The 12,720-nt window shown below is 38.6% G+C and overlaps 1 protein-coding gene across 4 annotated transcripts in view; it reads left to right on the top strand.

Annotated features, from left to right (window-relative positions):
• LOC137089279 (microtubule cross-linking factor 1) overlaps positions 1-12,720 on the top strand; it is a 75,368-nt gene that overhangs the window by 30,396 nt on the left and 32,252 nt on the right. For 2 of the 4 annotated variants that reach the window (XM_067452817.1, XM_067452820.1), the window contains exons 4-6: positions 2,503-2,562; positions 2,674-4,092; positions 11,493-11,627. In XM_067452817.1, coding sequence (XP_067308918.1) covers positions 2,503-2,562; positions 2,674-4,092; positions 11,493-11,627 — 1,614 coding nt within the window. The remainder of the gene's footprint in view (positions 1-2,502; positions 2,563-2,673; positions 4,093-11,492; positions 11,628-12,720) is intronic. The other 2 variants (XM_067452818.1, XM_067452819.1) reach the window with 1 other exon arrangement.

Here is a 12,720-nt window from a genome sequence, read left to right as displayed (position 1 = left end):
CCACAGGTGCACTTAGGGTGTGTCCGAATCCACTTTTGCTAGTTTAACAACGGAAAAAACGGTTGGCGCGCCAGCTGCACGGTCCAAAATTGTTGCTCTTTTCCATGCTAGGATTTGCAAGCGGAAAGACTGGATGCTTCTCCAGAGATGAGTCCTTTTATTTTTAATAATTTTTGTGTGCTGCGCGTCCCTGTGTGTGTAATAAGCAGAGTGTACGCGAGTTGTGCACCACCTATAGGTGTATATTACTAACACCCCCTTTAAATAACACAATAAATAGAGCACTATTGACTTTAGAGCAGGTTTGTGTTGGTCAATGGTCAGTGGTTTTCAGTTCCTCACAATAGCAACACACCAACGATGCTCCTGAACACTCCTGGTTTAGACCAGACGCCCATGGGCTGAACAGATGCACCAGTGCGTTTGATATTTAAACATCGTGGAGCTGGACGTGAAAATGAGAACTGTGTCGGGCTGAAACTAGCAAAACTTGTGCGTCGCAATTTAATCGCAAAATAAAATTGTTTATAATCAACATTTTTCTCTGGTGTGTTGCTATCTATTTTCTTTTATATATATATATATCATCCATGAAAAACACTCTCTGTTGTGTCCAAATCACTGCATTTTACACACTTAAGTTATGTCTATCTATCTATCTATCTATCTATCTATCTATCTATCTATCTATCTATCTATCTATCTATCTATCTATCTATCTATCTATCTATCTATCTATCTATCTATCTATCTATCTATCTATCTATCTATCTATCTATCTATCTATCTATCTGTCTGTCTGTCTGTCTGTCTGTCTGTCTGTCTGTCTGTCTGTCTGTCATCTGTCTGTTTGTCTGTCTGTCTATCTATTTTGGCCTGGCGTTGCATTGCGCCGGGTGTATGATATGGCCTTATATCAGAAGCAACAAATCACAGCTTTATTTGCGATTATTGGATGGGAGGAGCTACAAATAATGTTTAGTGTAGGGTGTTTAGTGATCTGGCAACCCTGGCTTAAACTACAGGTGGTTCATAGAGTTAAATAGAGGCTGTTTTAACGTCACTATTTTTAACTGTTAATCTGTTATTGTCGTTTTCCCACACAGTGTCAGTCTGACACGTTTTTCCGCTCCCTTTTGATTGACAGCATATAATCGGATCTGATCATGGGCTGTTTTTAAATGGCTGATGGACGATAGTGAAAATAATTGTTTTCATAGGCCAAAACATTGGTGCATCCTTGATAAAAGCTTCTACCAAATGAAAAAATGTAAAATGTAAATAACAGCACTGCTCTCCTAAACAAGACACGTGATTTGAGGAATCATTCATTTATTCAAATTGCCAGGATGAGTTACACACTGAAGTTCAATAGTTAGTCTGAGGAGTAATAGTATGAGCAATAGTAATAGTAATGCCTGACTTCGCATCCTTCGGTTGTGGGTGTTTGTGTGGCATCTAGTGGTGATGACTTCATTCGAACGGGGAAATTGTGAAATTAAAATTGTAATCAAATTTCAGACTTGGCCAAGCCCACATAAAAATCACCTCATCATGCTTCTCTTCCTTTGTTTTGGAGTTGTCTCTAGGTTCTCTCTCTCTTGCACACTGTTGCTGTGTGTTGATCAAAAGTTTTGATGAAAACTCCCTCCTCTCCTGTGCCCATCTCACACTTTCCATCTGTCTGGCCATAAATGATTCAAGCTAACGTAGCCATCAGCAGCAGCTATTTAAGTTCAGCGTATGACTCAAGATAGACCAGCAGTAAGAAGGTCAAAGCTTACCCACTTTAGCTTTTGATTTAAGTAAGAGATAATGCGCGCTCAGCCAGTAATTATAGCAACATAATTGGATGTGTTTTTTCCGTTAGCTAGCTACAAATATATTGACGAACTTGCTCTGTACGAATCTCTTAAAACTGTTGCTCTGCCATGGCAGTAGTTGATCTGAAGGAAGGATGATCAGGAGACTTCATGCCTCTTGTGGCAACACTGAGAATGCATCTCAAGTGGTTCATTCTTGTGCAGTTGGCTTGATTTCCTACACATATGTACCAACCAGAAAATATATTAAGATTCATTTTTCAGCAGATTTGCTGTCTACAATATTATTACCATCTCTAGCCTGTGTGTTCTTGATTATCATTAAATAATCTGGCCTCATCCATTCCTTTACATTTTTTAACACTGGGTGATGCTTGACGACCATCTTGTTTTGTCTTGATTTACATAATGCTGCATTCCATTCAATTCATTTGAAAATCATAATTTCAAATTTCCATTTTGCAAAAGTGCAAAAGAACGGCACTTGAAGTTGCTTGAAAACTTGAAAACTGTGGAAGCTTAAAAAAAACTTTGGAAATCTCAATCTAGCATCACATATCATTGTTAAGTCTCTGCATTTTAGTTTCTAGGCTCATTTTTGTTGACAGCTGATCACCTGTAAATGAATGGAAACCTGGCCTGCTTTGTCCGGTCTAACTTTGCTCTTGTTGTCTTTCAGACTGCTCTGCGGAGGAGAGGCAGTAGAGAAACTTTCAAAGATAAGAAGTCTTTTACTCAGGTGTGTATAAACAAACACAGAGATCAATTCACAGCCTTTATACAGAACAACTCTAATACATTCGAAATGATTGGTATTGTCTCACACATTCACATATTTCTTTATTTTTAGGAGGACAGTGCAGATCTGCGCTGTCAGCTACAGTTTGCCAAGGAGGAATCGGCCCTTATGCGTAAAAAAATGGCAAAAATTGGACGTGAGAAGGATGAACTGGAACAGGAATTGCAGAAGTATAAATCTGTATATGGCGATGTAGACAGCCCTTTGCCCCTGGTGGAGGTGACCGGTGGAGGACCCCACACCACCCGGGAAGCTGAGTTGCGGTTACGGCTCAAACTGGTTGAAGAGGAAGCCAACATCCTGGGGAGGAAGATCGTAGAGCTGGAGGTGGAGAACCGTGGCCTTAGGGCGGAAAACGAAGACCTCCGCTGCCAATATGAGAGGGACTGCTTTGGGCGCGAACCCTTCTCAAGTGTCCCTACCTCACCATATGGTGGCGACGCCCTGGAATCTGCAAGCGAATTGCGAAGGCACTTGCAGTTTGTTGAAGAGGAGGCGGAGCTGCTGCGTCGCTCCATTTCTGAGATTGAGGATCACAACAAACAACTGACATCCGAGCTCAACCGCTTCAAATTCGGGCCCAACCAAGCTGACCGGGAGTCCGAGGGAGCTGAGGGTGGAAGTGGAGGTACGCTCAAACCTGGTAATGGAGGAGGTAATGGTTTTTCGGGAGCAGGGAGTGGCGCCACACTCCAGGAAGAGCTGAAAGCCGCAAGACTCCAGGTCAACGAGCTAAGTGGCAAGGTGATGAAGCTCCAGTACGAGAACCGGGTGCTAATCTCCAATATGCAGCGCTGTGACCTGGCAGCACACTTGGGAATGCGCTCCAGTAGCCCGCGGGATAGCGACGTGGATAGTGATGCCGGGCGGAGGGAACCAGATGAGGATGAGACTGCCAGGCTTCTGCTGCTCCACCCCAAACGTGAGGGTCCTGTTGGTGGTGAGAGCGACTCTGATGACTTGTTTGAGAAGACGACCACCTCTGGATTCGCCAGTGGAGAGAAACCCTCAGACACTGGTGAGCTGGGAGCGGTCGAGTTGGCCCAGCGGAGACGGGAAGATAGAGAGACGCTCAATAATGTCAGACGTGAAGCTGAGCGGCTTGGAAAAACAGTGGAAAGGCTCATCACGGACACAGGCAGTCTGATTCGCGAAGGTCGTCTGGTAGTCCTGGGAGGGGACCTTCTTGTGGAGGGTTCAGAATTCAGGGGCGATGGAGATTCGGCTGAATCGAAACCCGACTCTCAGGTGCTGGATTCCATCAACAGCCGCATGAAGGCTTTCCGTACAGAACTCCAGCAATTCATGGACAAAGTGGACCATCTAGGGGAGGGTCTACGGGACCGTGTCGATGACCTTTCCCCCATGCCCAACCTCACTGAATCTAGTAGCTTCCTTTCCACCGTTACCTCCATGTCAAGGGACTCGCCTATTGGCACACTGGGAAGGGATCTGGTGACGGACTTCCAGGTAGGATATGTCACTCGACCCTTCATCTTTATTCAGTGTTTGCCTTCATATGCAATCACATGACATGGCAACTTCCTTTTTCCTTTGCTGCTTCCTCATTTGAAAGTCCCTTTTTGAGAATGCACACACCTTTATATTGGTTCTGCATCTTTATGTGGCATATACCGTCAGTCCTGAAAGTCCTGAATGCACCACAAAGGAAGCTATTCAACTAACTTTGGCTGGCATGATTAGTCAACTCAATATGTAAGGCAAAACGAAACGAGATAGTTCACCCAAGACTAAAACTTCTGTCATCATTTACTCCTCCTGTTCTGCAAAACACAAAAGATTACATTTTAAGAATGGTTCAGCTATTTTTGGCCATATTAATAAAGTCAATGGGACCTCAAACTTTCAAGCTCCAAAATAGCCAAATGAATCCATATATCGTGACTGGTATATTCAAACTAACAAGGTTTGTGTCACTCAATTGTGTGTGTTCAGTCAACAAAGGCATATTTTATATCTATTTATCATGCAAAGTGAGCAATATTTTTTTTCCAACTACCTTTGTCTTTCTTGGAGCTTGAACATTTTGAAAGTCACATTGACTAAACATTATTGAATAAACATCTTAAAATATCATCTACTGTGTTGTTCAGAAAAAAGAAAATTGGGTTACACTTTATTTTAAGGTGTCAGTATTACAGTGTAATTATACATTTAAGTACTGAGTAATGATAATTGGTATTTTTGCAAATTGTAAATACCATCCGGTTTGGTTTAGGGTTAAATGCATGTAATTATGCATAATTTATAGTTATTACTACAGTAACAATGACACTGTAAAATAAAGTGTTTCTGAAATTAAATATTTTTTGAATGACATAAATAATGACAGAATTTTTATTCTTGGATGAACTATTCCCTTATATTATTCCTATATAAGTCAAGCATTGCTCTGGATGCATCACTTGGATGTAGATGGTAGAAGTAAACCGTTCCTTCAATAATAACACTACTACCTATTGCTAAAGTGTGATTTAATCAAACTACGACTGCAGGCATTCATGCAAAACCTTAATTAAGTTTGGTGTGCTCTTTTACCCATGACAAAACTCCTCAAACCAGAGACAAAAACACCCAAATCAGAGATAAAAGAGCAAATGGAGAGACTTGCTTGATATATGTGGAGCTGTAGGCAGAGTATTTGACTAGCAAAGCTGGTTATCCACTTTCTTTTAACTTCTGATCATTTGTTATAAGTTACAGAATGTGTGAAAAAGATGTGTGTGAAAGATTAATGGGAGTTATGTTCTGATAGACCTGCTCTGAGATTAATGAGAGGGTAAAACAGCAGGAGACAGCATTGGTGAGATGTTTGCGAAGGGTGCTTTTTAAATTCACTTTGAGATTAATAACTTGAATATAACTTTCAGTTAAACAGGTCCCAGCTTAGACCAACACTCGTTCACCAGCTTTTACACTAAATTACTAGTGCTATGTTTATGTAAATACATTTTCTGCATGCACAGACTACCCAGATTACCTGCTGTATTTGCCAAAATGTGCACAATATGTTGGGGAACACTACGTGCAGGGCTTGACATTAACACCCGCCAACCCGCCTAATGCGCATGTATTTCAGCAGCAGTCACTCCTAAAAGCCACTTTGGCGGGTTGAATTTTATATTTAACATACATAGTTTCAAAATTGTAGTCTTTTAAAAAGGCATGTGAAATAATAATCTAAGTGAAATATAGTGTTGTCAAAAATAAAATAAAAATGAGATGCATATCGATTTCTCCAAATGAATATTGTTGCTGTTACAGGCTTGAATTTTAGCATGGGATTGTGCATAATTTTATTAATTCCCACAGATTTTGTGCTCAAACACCCAGTGTGCGCGCACATAAAGCCGGCTCTTAGTACTAAATTAAGCTAATTTTTTCTGCTTATTTCGCTTAAACAATCAAATACACACACAATGTCAAAATGCCAGTTTTGGTGAGTATTCACGTGAACACAGTCAGTTCTGTTTTAAGTTGAGAAAGAAAACGCATATGTAACAGTATAATTGATCTGTGCATCAGCTCTTAAAGTGACAGCAGCCTTATAAACCTACTGACAAATTATCAGATAATATTATAAATATCAATATGGCAGTTTTTCCCCATGATACCGATGTCTAAATTGTGGCCATTGAAAATGCTGATTGGCTCGTAAACTTGGAAAACCACTAGCCATAGTATCTGGTTAGCAAAAAAGTTAATGTCAAGCCCTGACTGTGTGGAATAGTATATCTCACAATGCAATGCAAATTTCCTTTACCCACACATGCCAGAGTGCCACCCGGCTCAGCCAAGATGCCCTTACCTGTCCTTTCCTAGCAGTAACCACCCTCAATGCTGCTCATGTACACCTGCATCTGTACCTGCCCTCTCCTCATACCCAAAATCCCCTTGTCTTGTGCCCTGTGCGCGGGGTTTGGGGATGTTTTCTGCATGGCTTTGCTTCACAGGACTATGTTGGCTGTCATTGATTTACAGGGTCCAAAATGTATTGCCTGCCATAAATATCCCTTTTTTTTTTGTATTTTAAAAATTTTAATTTCAGACTTTTTTCATGCATATTTATTTGTCAAAAATAGCATTGTGTGATTTGCAGCACATTATACTATATGAACACAAGTGCATGAATGCTTCAGCGCTTGGCCAGAGCATGTACTTGCATTTTCCAGTGCATCGATGCATGAAGTTGATCTTGCGTTGATAGACGCTAATGCTGCCGAATGCAAGAACGCCGCTGGCCAAATGATCGCAGCAGCAATCGCATACTTGCTTAAAGGGTTAATTCACCCAAAAATGAAAATTCTGTCATTAATTCCTCATCCTCATGTCGTTGGACACCCATCAGACCTCCGTTCATCTTCTGAACACAAACGAAGATATTAGTGTTGAAATCCGATCGCTCAGAAAGGCCTTGACTGACACCAATTTCATTTCCTCTTTCAAGACCCATAAAGGCACTAAAGATGTCGTTACAAAGCCCATCTCACTAGCCTGACAAACCAGTCCCACATCAAGATGTTTGGTCTGGAAACTCACCATTGACAGCTCAATCCGAGGGGCGGATAAACGGTTGTCTTTCAAACTCCCTCTGCATGCGATAGGATAGCGCTACACCTACCAGAGCAACGAAGGTGAAGCAGAGCTCGCTGATTGATTAAACATTCGCCGTATCCGGTCGGCTAAACTCCGAACACATCTTCCCTTCTTAAGAATGACTTCAGTGCCGTTCTTTTCTCAGAGAAAAGCTTAACTCCAAGTCTTCCAGAGTCGCGGTCAAAGCTGACTCGCTGATGGCGTTTACAGCTCAGAAGTGAATTGAGAGTGGCTAGACGAGTGCGCAACCCCCCCCCCCCCCCCCCCCCCCCCACTATATAATGACTTATATAGTGATGGGCCAATTTCAAAACAAAGATTCGAACCGTTAGGAATCATTGAATCGATTCATGATTCGAATTGCCAAAGTCACATGATTTCAGCCGTTTGGCACGCGATGTCTGACATGAACCGATACACTGATTAATAACCATTTCAATCTTTGTTTTGAAATCCGCCATCACTATAGCCTTTCTGAGCGATCGGATTTCAACAAAAATATCTTCATTTGTGTTCCGAAGATGAACGGATGTCTTCCGGGTGTCGAACGACATGAGGATGAGAAATAAATGAGAGAATTTTCATTTTTGGGTGAACCCTTTCAAGTTTATTTCTGGCCGTCTGACTAAAAATATAGACTTGCATTATGTTTTAAGTCCTCATGTTTTCAATATGTTACACTTCTTAATAAGGATATCGTAATTAGCTAAATTAATCTTTATTTTATTTTATTCATTGGCACTTGTTAATTTTGGGCCTTGTTGATGTGGCATTATGCATACTAACACCAGTTAAAATGGCAGCAAAACATGTTTTTCCATCACATGGGTTCTAGCCTTGAGCAAATCTAGTAGGTTTTATTTATTTGCAGTTAATGCTTATGCAACATATGTGGAGCATGCATCCATAAATATAAGATATGACATATAAGAAGTGCTTACACTGCGTTTTTTGTTTTCCGAATAACCTCCAGTAGGGCCTGTAAACACACTCTGAATACACTGAATGTCTGTGTCTCTGTATATTTATGTGACTTGCTCATTCTCAGGAATAATGCAGCTGATCTGCCGGTGTCGTTTGTCTCAGTGATTGAGTTTCACATGTTTAAGTGTCATATATGCTTAATAGTCTCAGAAAGCGGCCTTCCATATCCTCCTGGGACCCAGAAAAAAAGCTTTTCGAATTGTTTTTCTTTTTTCATGTCATCGGATTGTTTAGAGCATAAGAAACAAATGGACACATTATTTTTTTGAAAAATTATATTGTATTCATATGTTATGATATGTCCTCTGTAGTTGACACCAGGACTCAGTTGTTAATTTTTTTTAATGAAATTAAATAGCATGTATAGGCAAAAACAATGGGATTTATTTTAAATTTACGAATACATTTTTAAGTTTTAGGATTTGTTTAAAACAAACTTTTTTAAAGATTATTCTGAGCTATGCTATAAAATATATAACTGAATGCTTTGATATACCATCTTACTTTATGCAATATGTGGGTAAAATGGCCATACAATGTATCGATACGCTGCATCTAATTAGCATATTATTGTGTTCTTGGTGCAACATGTAATGAAAAAAAGAAGTGTAATAAGGGCAGTAATAATTGGCAACATTTTCATAATAAGATGTAATACTTCATAGGAATATTGATATATAATTTATTTCCCTATTTACTTGTTGTGTCTCCAAAATGCCTGATAAACATGATTTAAGTCCCGGTGTCCTCTACAGTGGACATTTATGAAATCAATGCCCTGTTTTGTAACAGAAAGTCATATTTTGATTAGAAACCCCATAGCATTTCCTGAGATGTTGATTTATAACAAACAATTTGAAAATTAATCAGATTTAAATTATAATGACAAAATATTATCATATTGTGAGTCATATAATGTCAGCCATTTTTAAAGACCAAGAAGTTGTTGTTGTTGTCCTGGTGAAACCTCCAAACATTTGGTATCAGTGCAAAGCCCTGAATGTGCTCTATGAAGGACATCCTGACTCAAAACTGTGATGTGTGTGATGTCACAGAAACTCACTCAAATATAATGTCCACTACAGTGAACAAAAGTCTATTACTGGGTCCCAGGAGGATATAGGGCTGCGTGTAGCTTTTCCTGCTTTGTGCTTTATGATAACATGAGTCAATTTTTCAACTAATAACCTTTACTGTAAAACTACGGTTTGATGATATTTTTGTAGTTTAGCACATTCTGAGCGTTTGGAACTTTTGGAATATTTCAGCGTCTGAACATGATTCCGTCCAGAATTCCATTGTCCCACTCCGATTGGTTAATTCTCTTATTTGGCTCATGTTCATTGGTGGAACCCATTGGTTCTTTGCTTTGGGTCACGTCACTCGAATCCACCCACAGACTCACTCTTCATCAAGCATGAAGTCACGACCTGATCATCTCAATTCTCTGAAGGGTTTGACGTCCTGCGCCAGTTAATGATAAGAGACCTGCGAACGCTCCTATAGGATGTGTATTTAAGAGCTTCCGCTCACTGCTGCGCTGCTTCCATCGCATGGCTGAGCTTCGCTCTGAGCAGCATGCTGCCGTCATGCCAAAATTCAAGCCCGTGGCAAAATCCCACCCACTGTTTGTTATGCCTCTTCCAGCATTATTCTGTTAGTGCTGATCACAAACGTGCAGTTATAATCAGACATTACACCAATGGCAGTTTGGTTAGTGTAAGCCAGTTAATAAGCTAACTAAAACTATGTTGTATGGTTATGGAATGGCTTTTCTTTCAGGATGGGGACTTGATATTGAACATCTATTGACTAGTATAGTCAAAATAGTATATATCATATACAAAGAAAAAAGTCAAAAAACATTTATTAATTATCTTAATGAATGAATATATGAATATATATATATATATATAATAGTTAATAAATAATCAGTTGTTTTAGTTAATTATTTTAATTAATGTAATTAATTATTTAAAATAATATAATGAAATTAAAAATTTTAAAGTTAAAAATAATTATTATTATTTTAATGTGTCTATATGATGTTTTTATTGTTTTAATTATCATCTTAATATTAAGAAAGCTAATAATTAAAATAATATTTTTATTTAGAAATGTATTACTTTAATAATCTGCTTAATAATTAATATATTAATATGGATGTATATAAAATATTAATTTAATAGTTAATAAATAATTTATAATTTTCATGTTTTGTTTGAGTCAATTTCTTTGAACTCTTTTAATTCGTATAGTCATTGTAATTGTTTAAAATAATATAATAAAAATAAAAGTTATTAAATATTTTAAAATAATTATAATTATTTTAATGTAAATATATATCGTTTTGATTTTTAATATTAATAAAGCTAATAATTAAAATAATATCATTATTAAGCAATGTATTAATTATTTTAACTATATTGTGTGTGTGTGTGTGTGTGTGTGTGTGTGTGTGTGTGTGTGTGTGTGTGTGTGTGTGTGTTTGTGTGTGTGTGTGTGTGTGTGTGTGTGTGTGTGTGTGTGTGTGAGTTTAATAGTTAATAAATCAAATAAATTGTAATTAAAATAATATATAGTTAAAACATTAATATATTTTTTATTTGAACTATAATTATTGTTCTAATTATTAGCTTAATATTAATAATTATTAAGCTATATTGTACATTTGTATGAGTAAAACACCCCAAAAGCTCTCGGAGGGTTTGGGTTTTGACCAGGTTTGGATTTGGCTCGACACCATTAGCGCTTAGCCCCTGCTGTCACTGCACATTTTGGGTTATTGGTTGTAAGACTCATGTATCCCCATCGCATGCGCTTCATAACCAGTGTTTTGCATTCTTTTTTTCCCCTTGGCCCTTCCCCTCTTCTCTCTTTGTCCCTCATTCCGTTCCCAGATGTTTCAGCCCATGATTCTGTTCCTCCTCATTCTCGTCCTCTTCTCGTCTCTCTCCTACGCCATCATCTTTAAGTTGGTCTTTCTTTTTGCGCTTTTCTTTGTCTTGTAGCCTGCTGGCTCTTTTTTTTCTCTCCATTTGATCATTATTATTTAATTCATAATCATTTTTGGAAGTACAATGTGTCACCCTTTCTTGCATTTCACACTTTTTAAGTTTTGCTTAAACCCACATTCAGTTTTTCCCCCCACTCTTTCTCGTCTCGTGTGTGTCGATTCTGTTTGTCGTTCACCGATCCCCATGCACCTCCCTCTGTCTCCTCTCCTCCACCTCCCCAACCCCTTCCCTCCCTCCCTCCCTCACTCACAGTACGGGCGAAGGGAGGAGCAGGAGTGGTGCCTAGACCGGCAGATTGGCACGGAGGGCGCCGCTAAGGGGTCCGCCACAGCCAGGGGAGCCCCTGGACTCAGTAGATACGCCAGGCCACACAGTTTCAGACCCGAGGTCAGTGCCTCGTTCATCATTAAGACCAGTTACATCTCCAAATGTCCTTGCAGTGCCTCTGTGACAGCCTTATGTGCTGCATTAGTAAGATGCTGAACAGGGTATATAGATGTATTACAGATACAGCTTAGTTTCTGAAAAGCCTTGGCTATCTTTGGATGAAAACACAGAAGTAGCTGGAGCAATAATTTGGTGAGATATTTTGCAGCGACTGACTTTCCAACATGCACGTCATATCCCTTAAACATTGTGCAAATTAAATATACAGAACATTTCTTAAGATTTATATTATGTTATATGATTGGCATGTCTTCTGCATGCACAGATTTAACATATGCAATACAAAATTTAATACAGTGTGACACAATGTAAAACTAATTAGAATAGTAATAGGCAGACAAAATGACAATAATATTATTGTATTAAACCAACATTTATTTAATTGTTATTAATTGAATTGTACACACACACACACACACACACACACACACACACACGTTGGTCTATGTGGTTTACAGGGACTCTCCATAGGCGTAATGGTTTTTATACTGTACAAACCGTATTTTCTATCCCCTTACACTGCCCCTAAACCTACCCATCACAGGAAACATTTTGCATTTTTACTTTCTCAAAAAAACATCATTTAGTATGTTTTTAAGGCCATTTGAATTATGAGGACATTTGATATGTCCTCATAAACCACCTTTATAGAGTAATACCAGTGTAATACCCATGTAGTTATACAAATTTGTGTCCTCATAAACCACATAAACAGGGTCACACACACACACACACACACACACACACACACACACACACACACACACACACACACACACACACACACACATTTATATCAAATTAAATAAAAAGTATTGTTTTAAAATTATGTAAATGCACTTTCCTGTGCTCCTTGCATGTGGCTGTTAGAAATGACAGATGTTTTTATTTTATTAGTTTCTTATTTAAAATTTTGTTTTTTTTATGCTATTTTCTGGTTCTAAATTAGCCTATACTTACGCAGTAGTTATAACTCATTTAATCACCTTTTGAGCATAGACCTAAAAATAAAAATTCTAACTTAAACTGTCAA

Source organism: Pseudorasbora parva, chromosome 9, assembly GCF_024679245.1.
Source record: "Pseudorasbora parva isolate DD20220531a chromosome 9, ASM2467924v1, whole genome shotgun sequence".
Classification (NCBI taxonomy): domain Eukaryota; kingdom Metazoa; phylum Chordata; class Actinopteri; order Cypriniformes; family Gobionidae; genus Pseudorasbora; species Pseudorasbora parva.
Note: the sequence above shows the minus strand (reverse complement) of the source record. Positions and strands in the feature narration are given on the sequence as shown.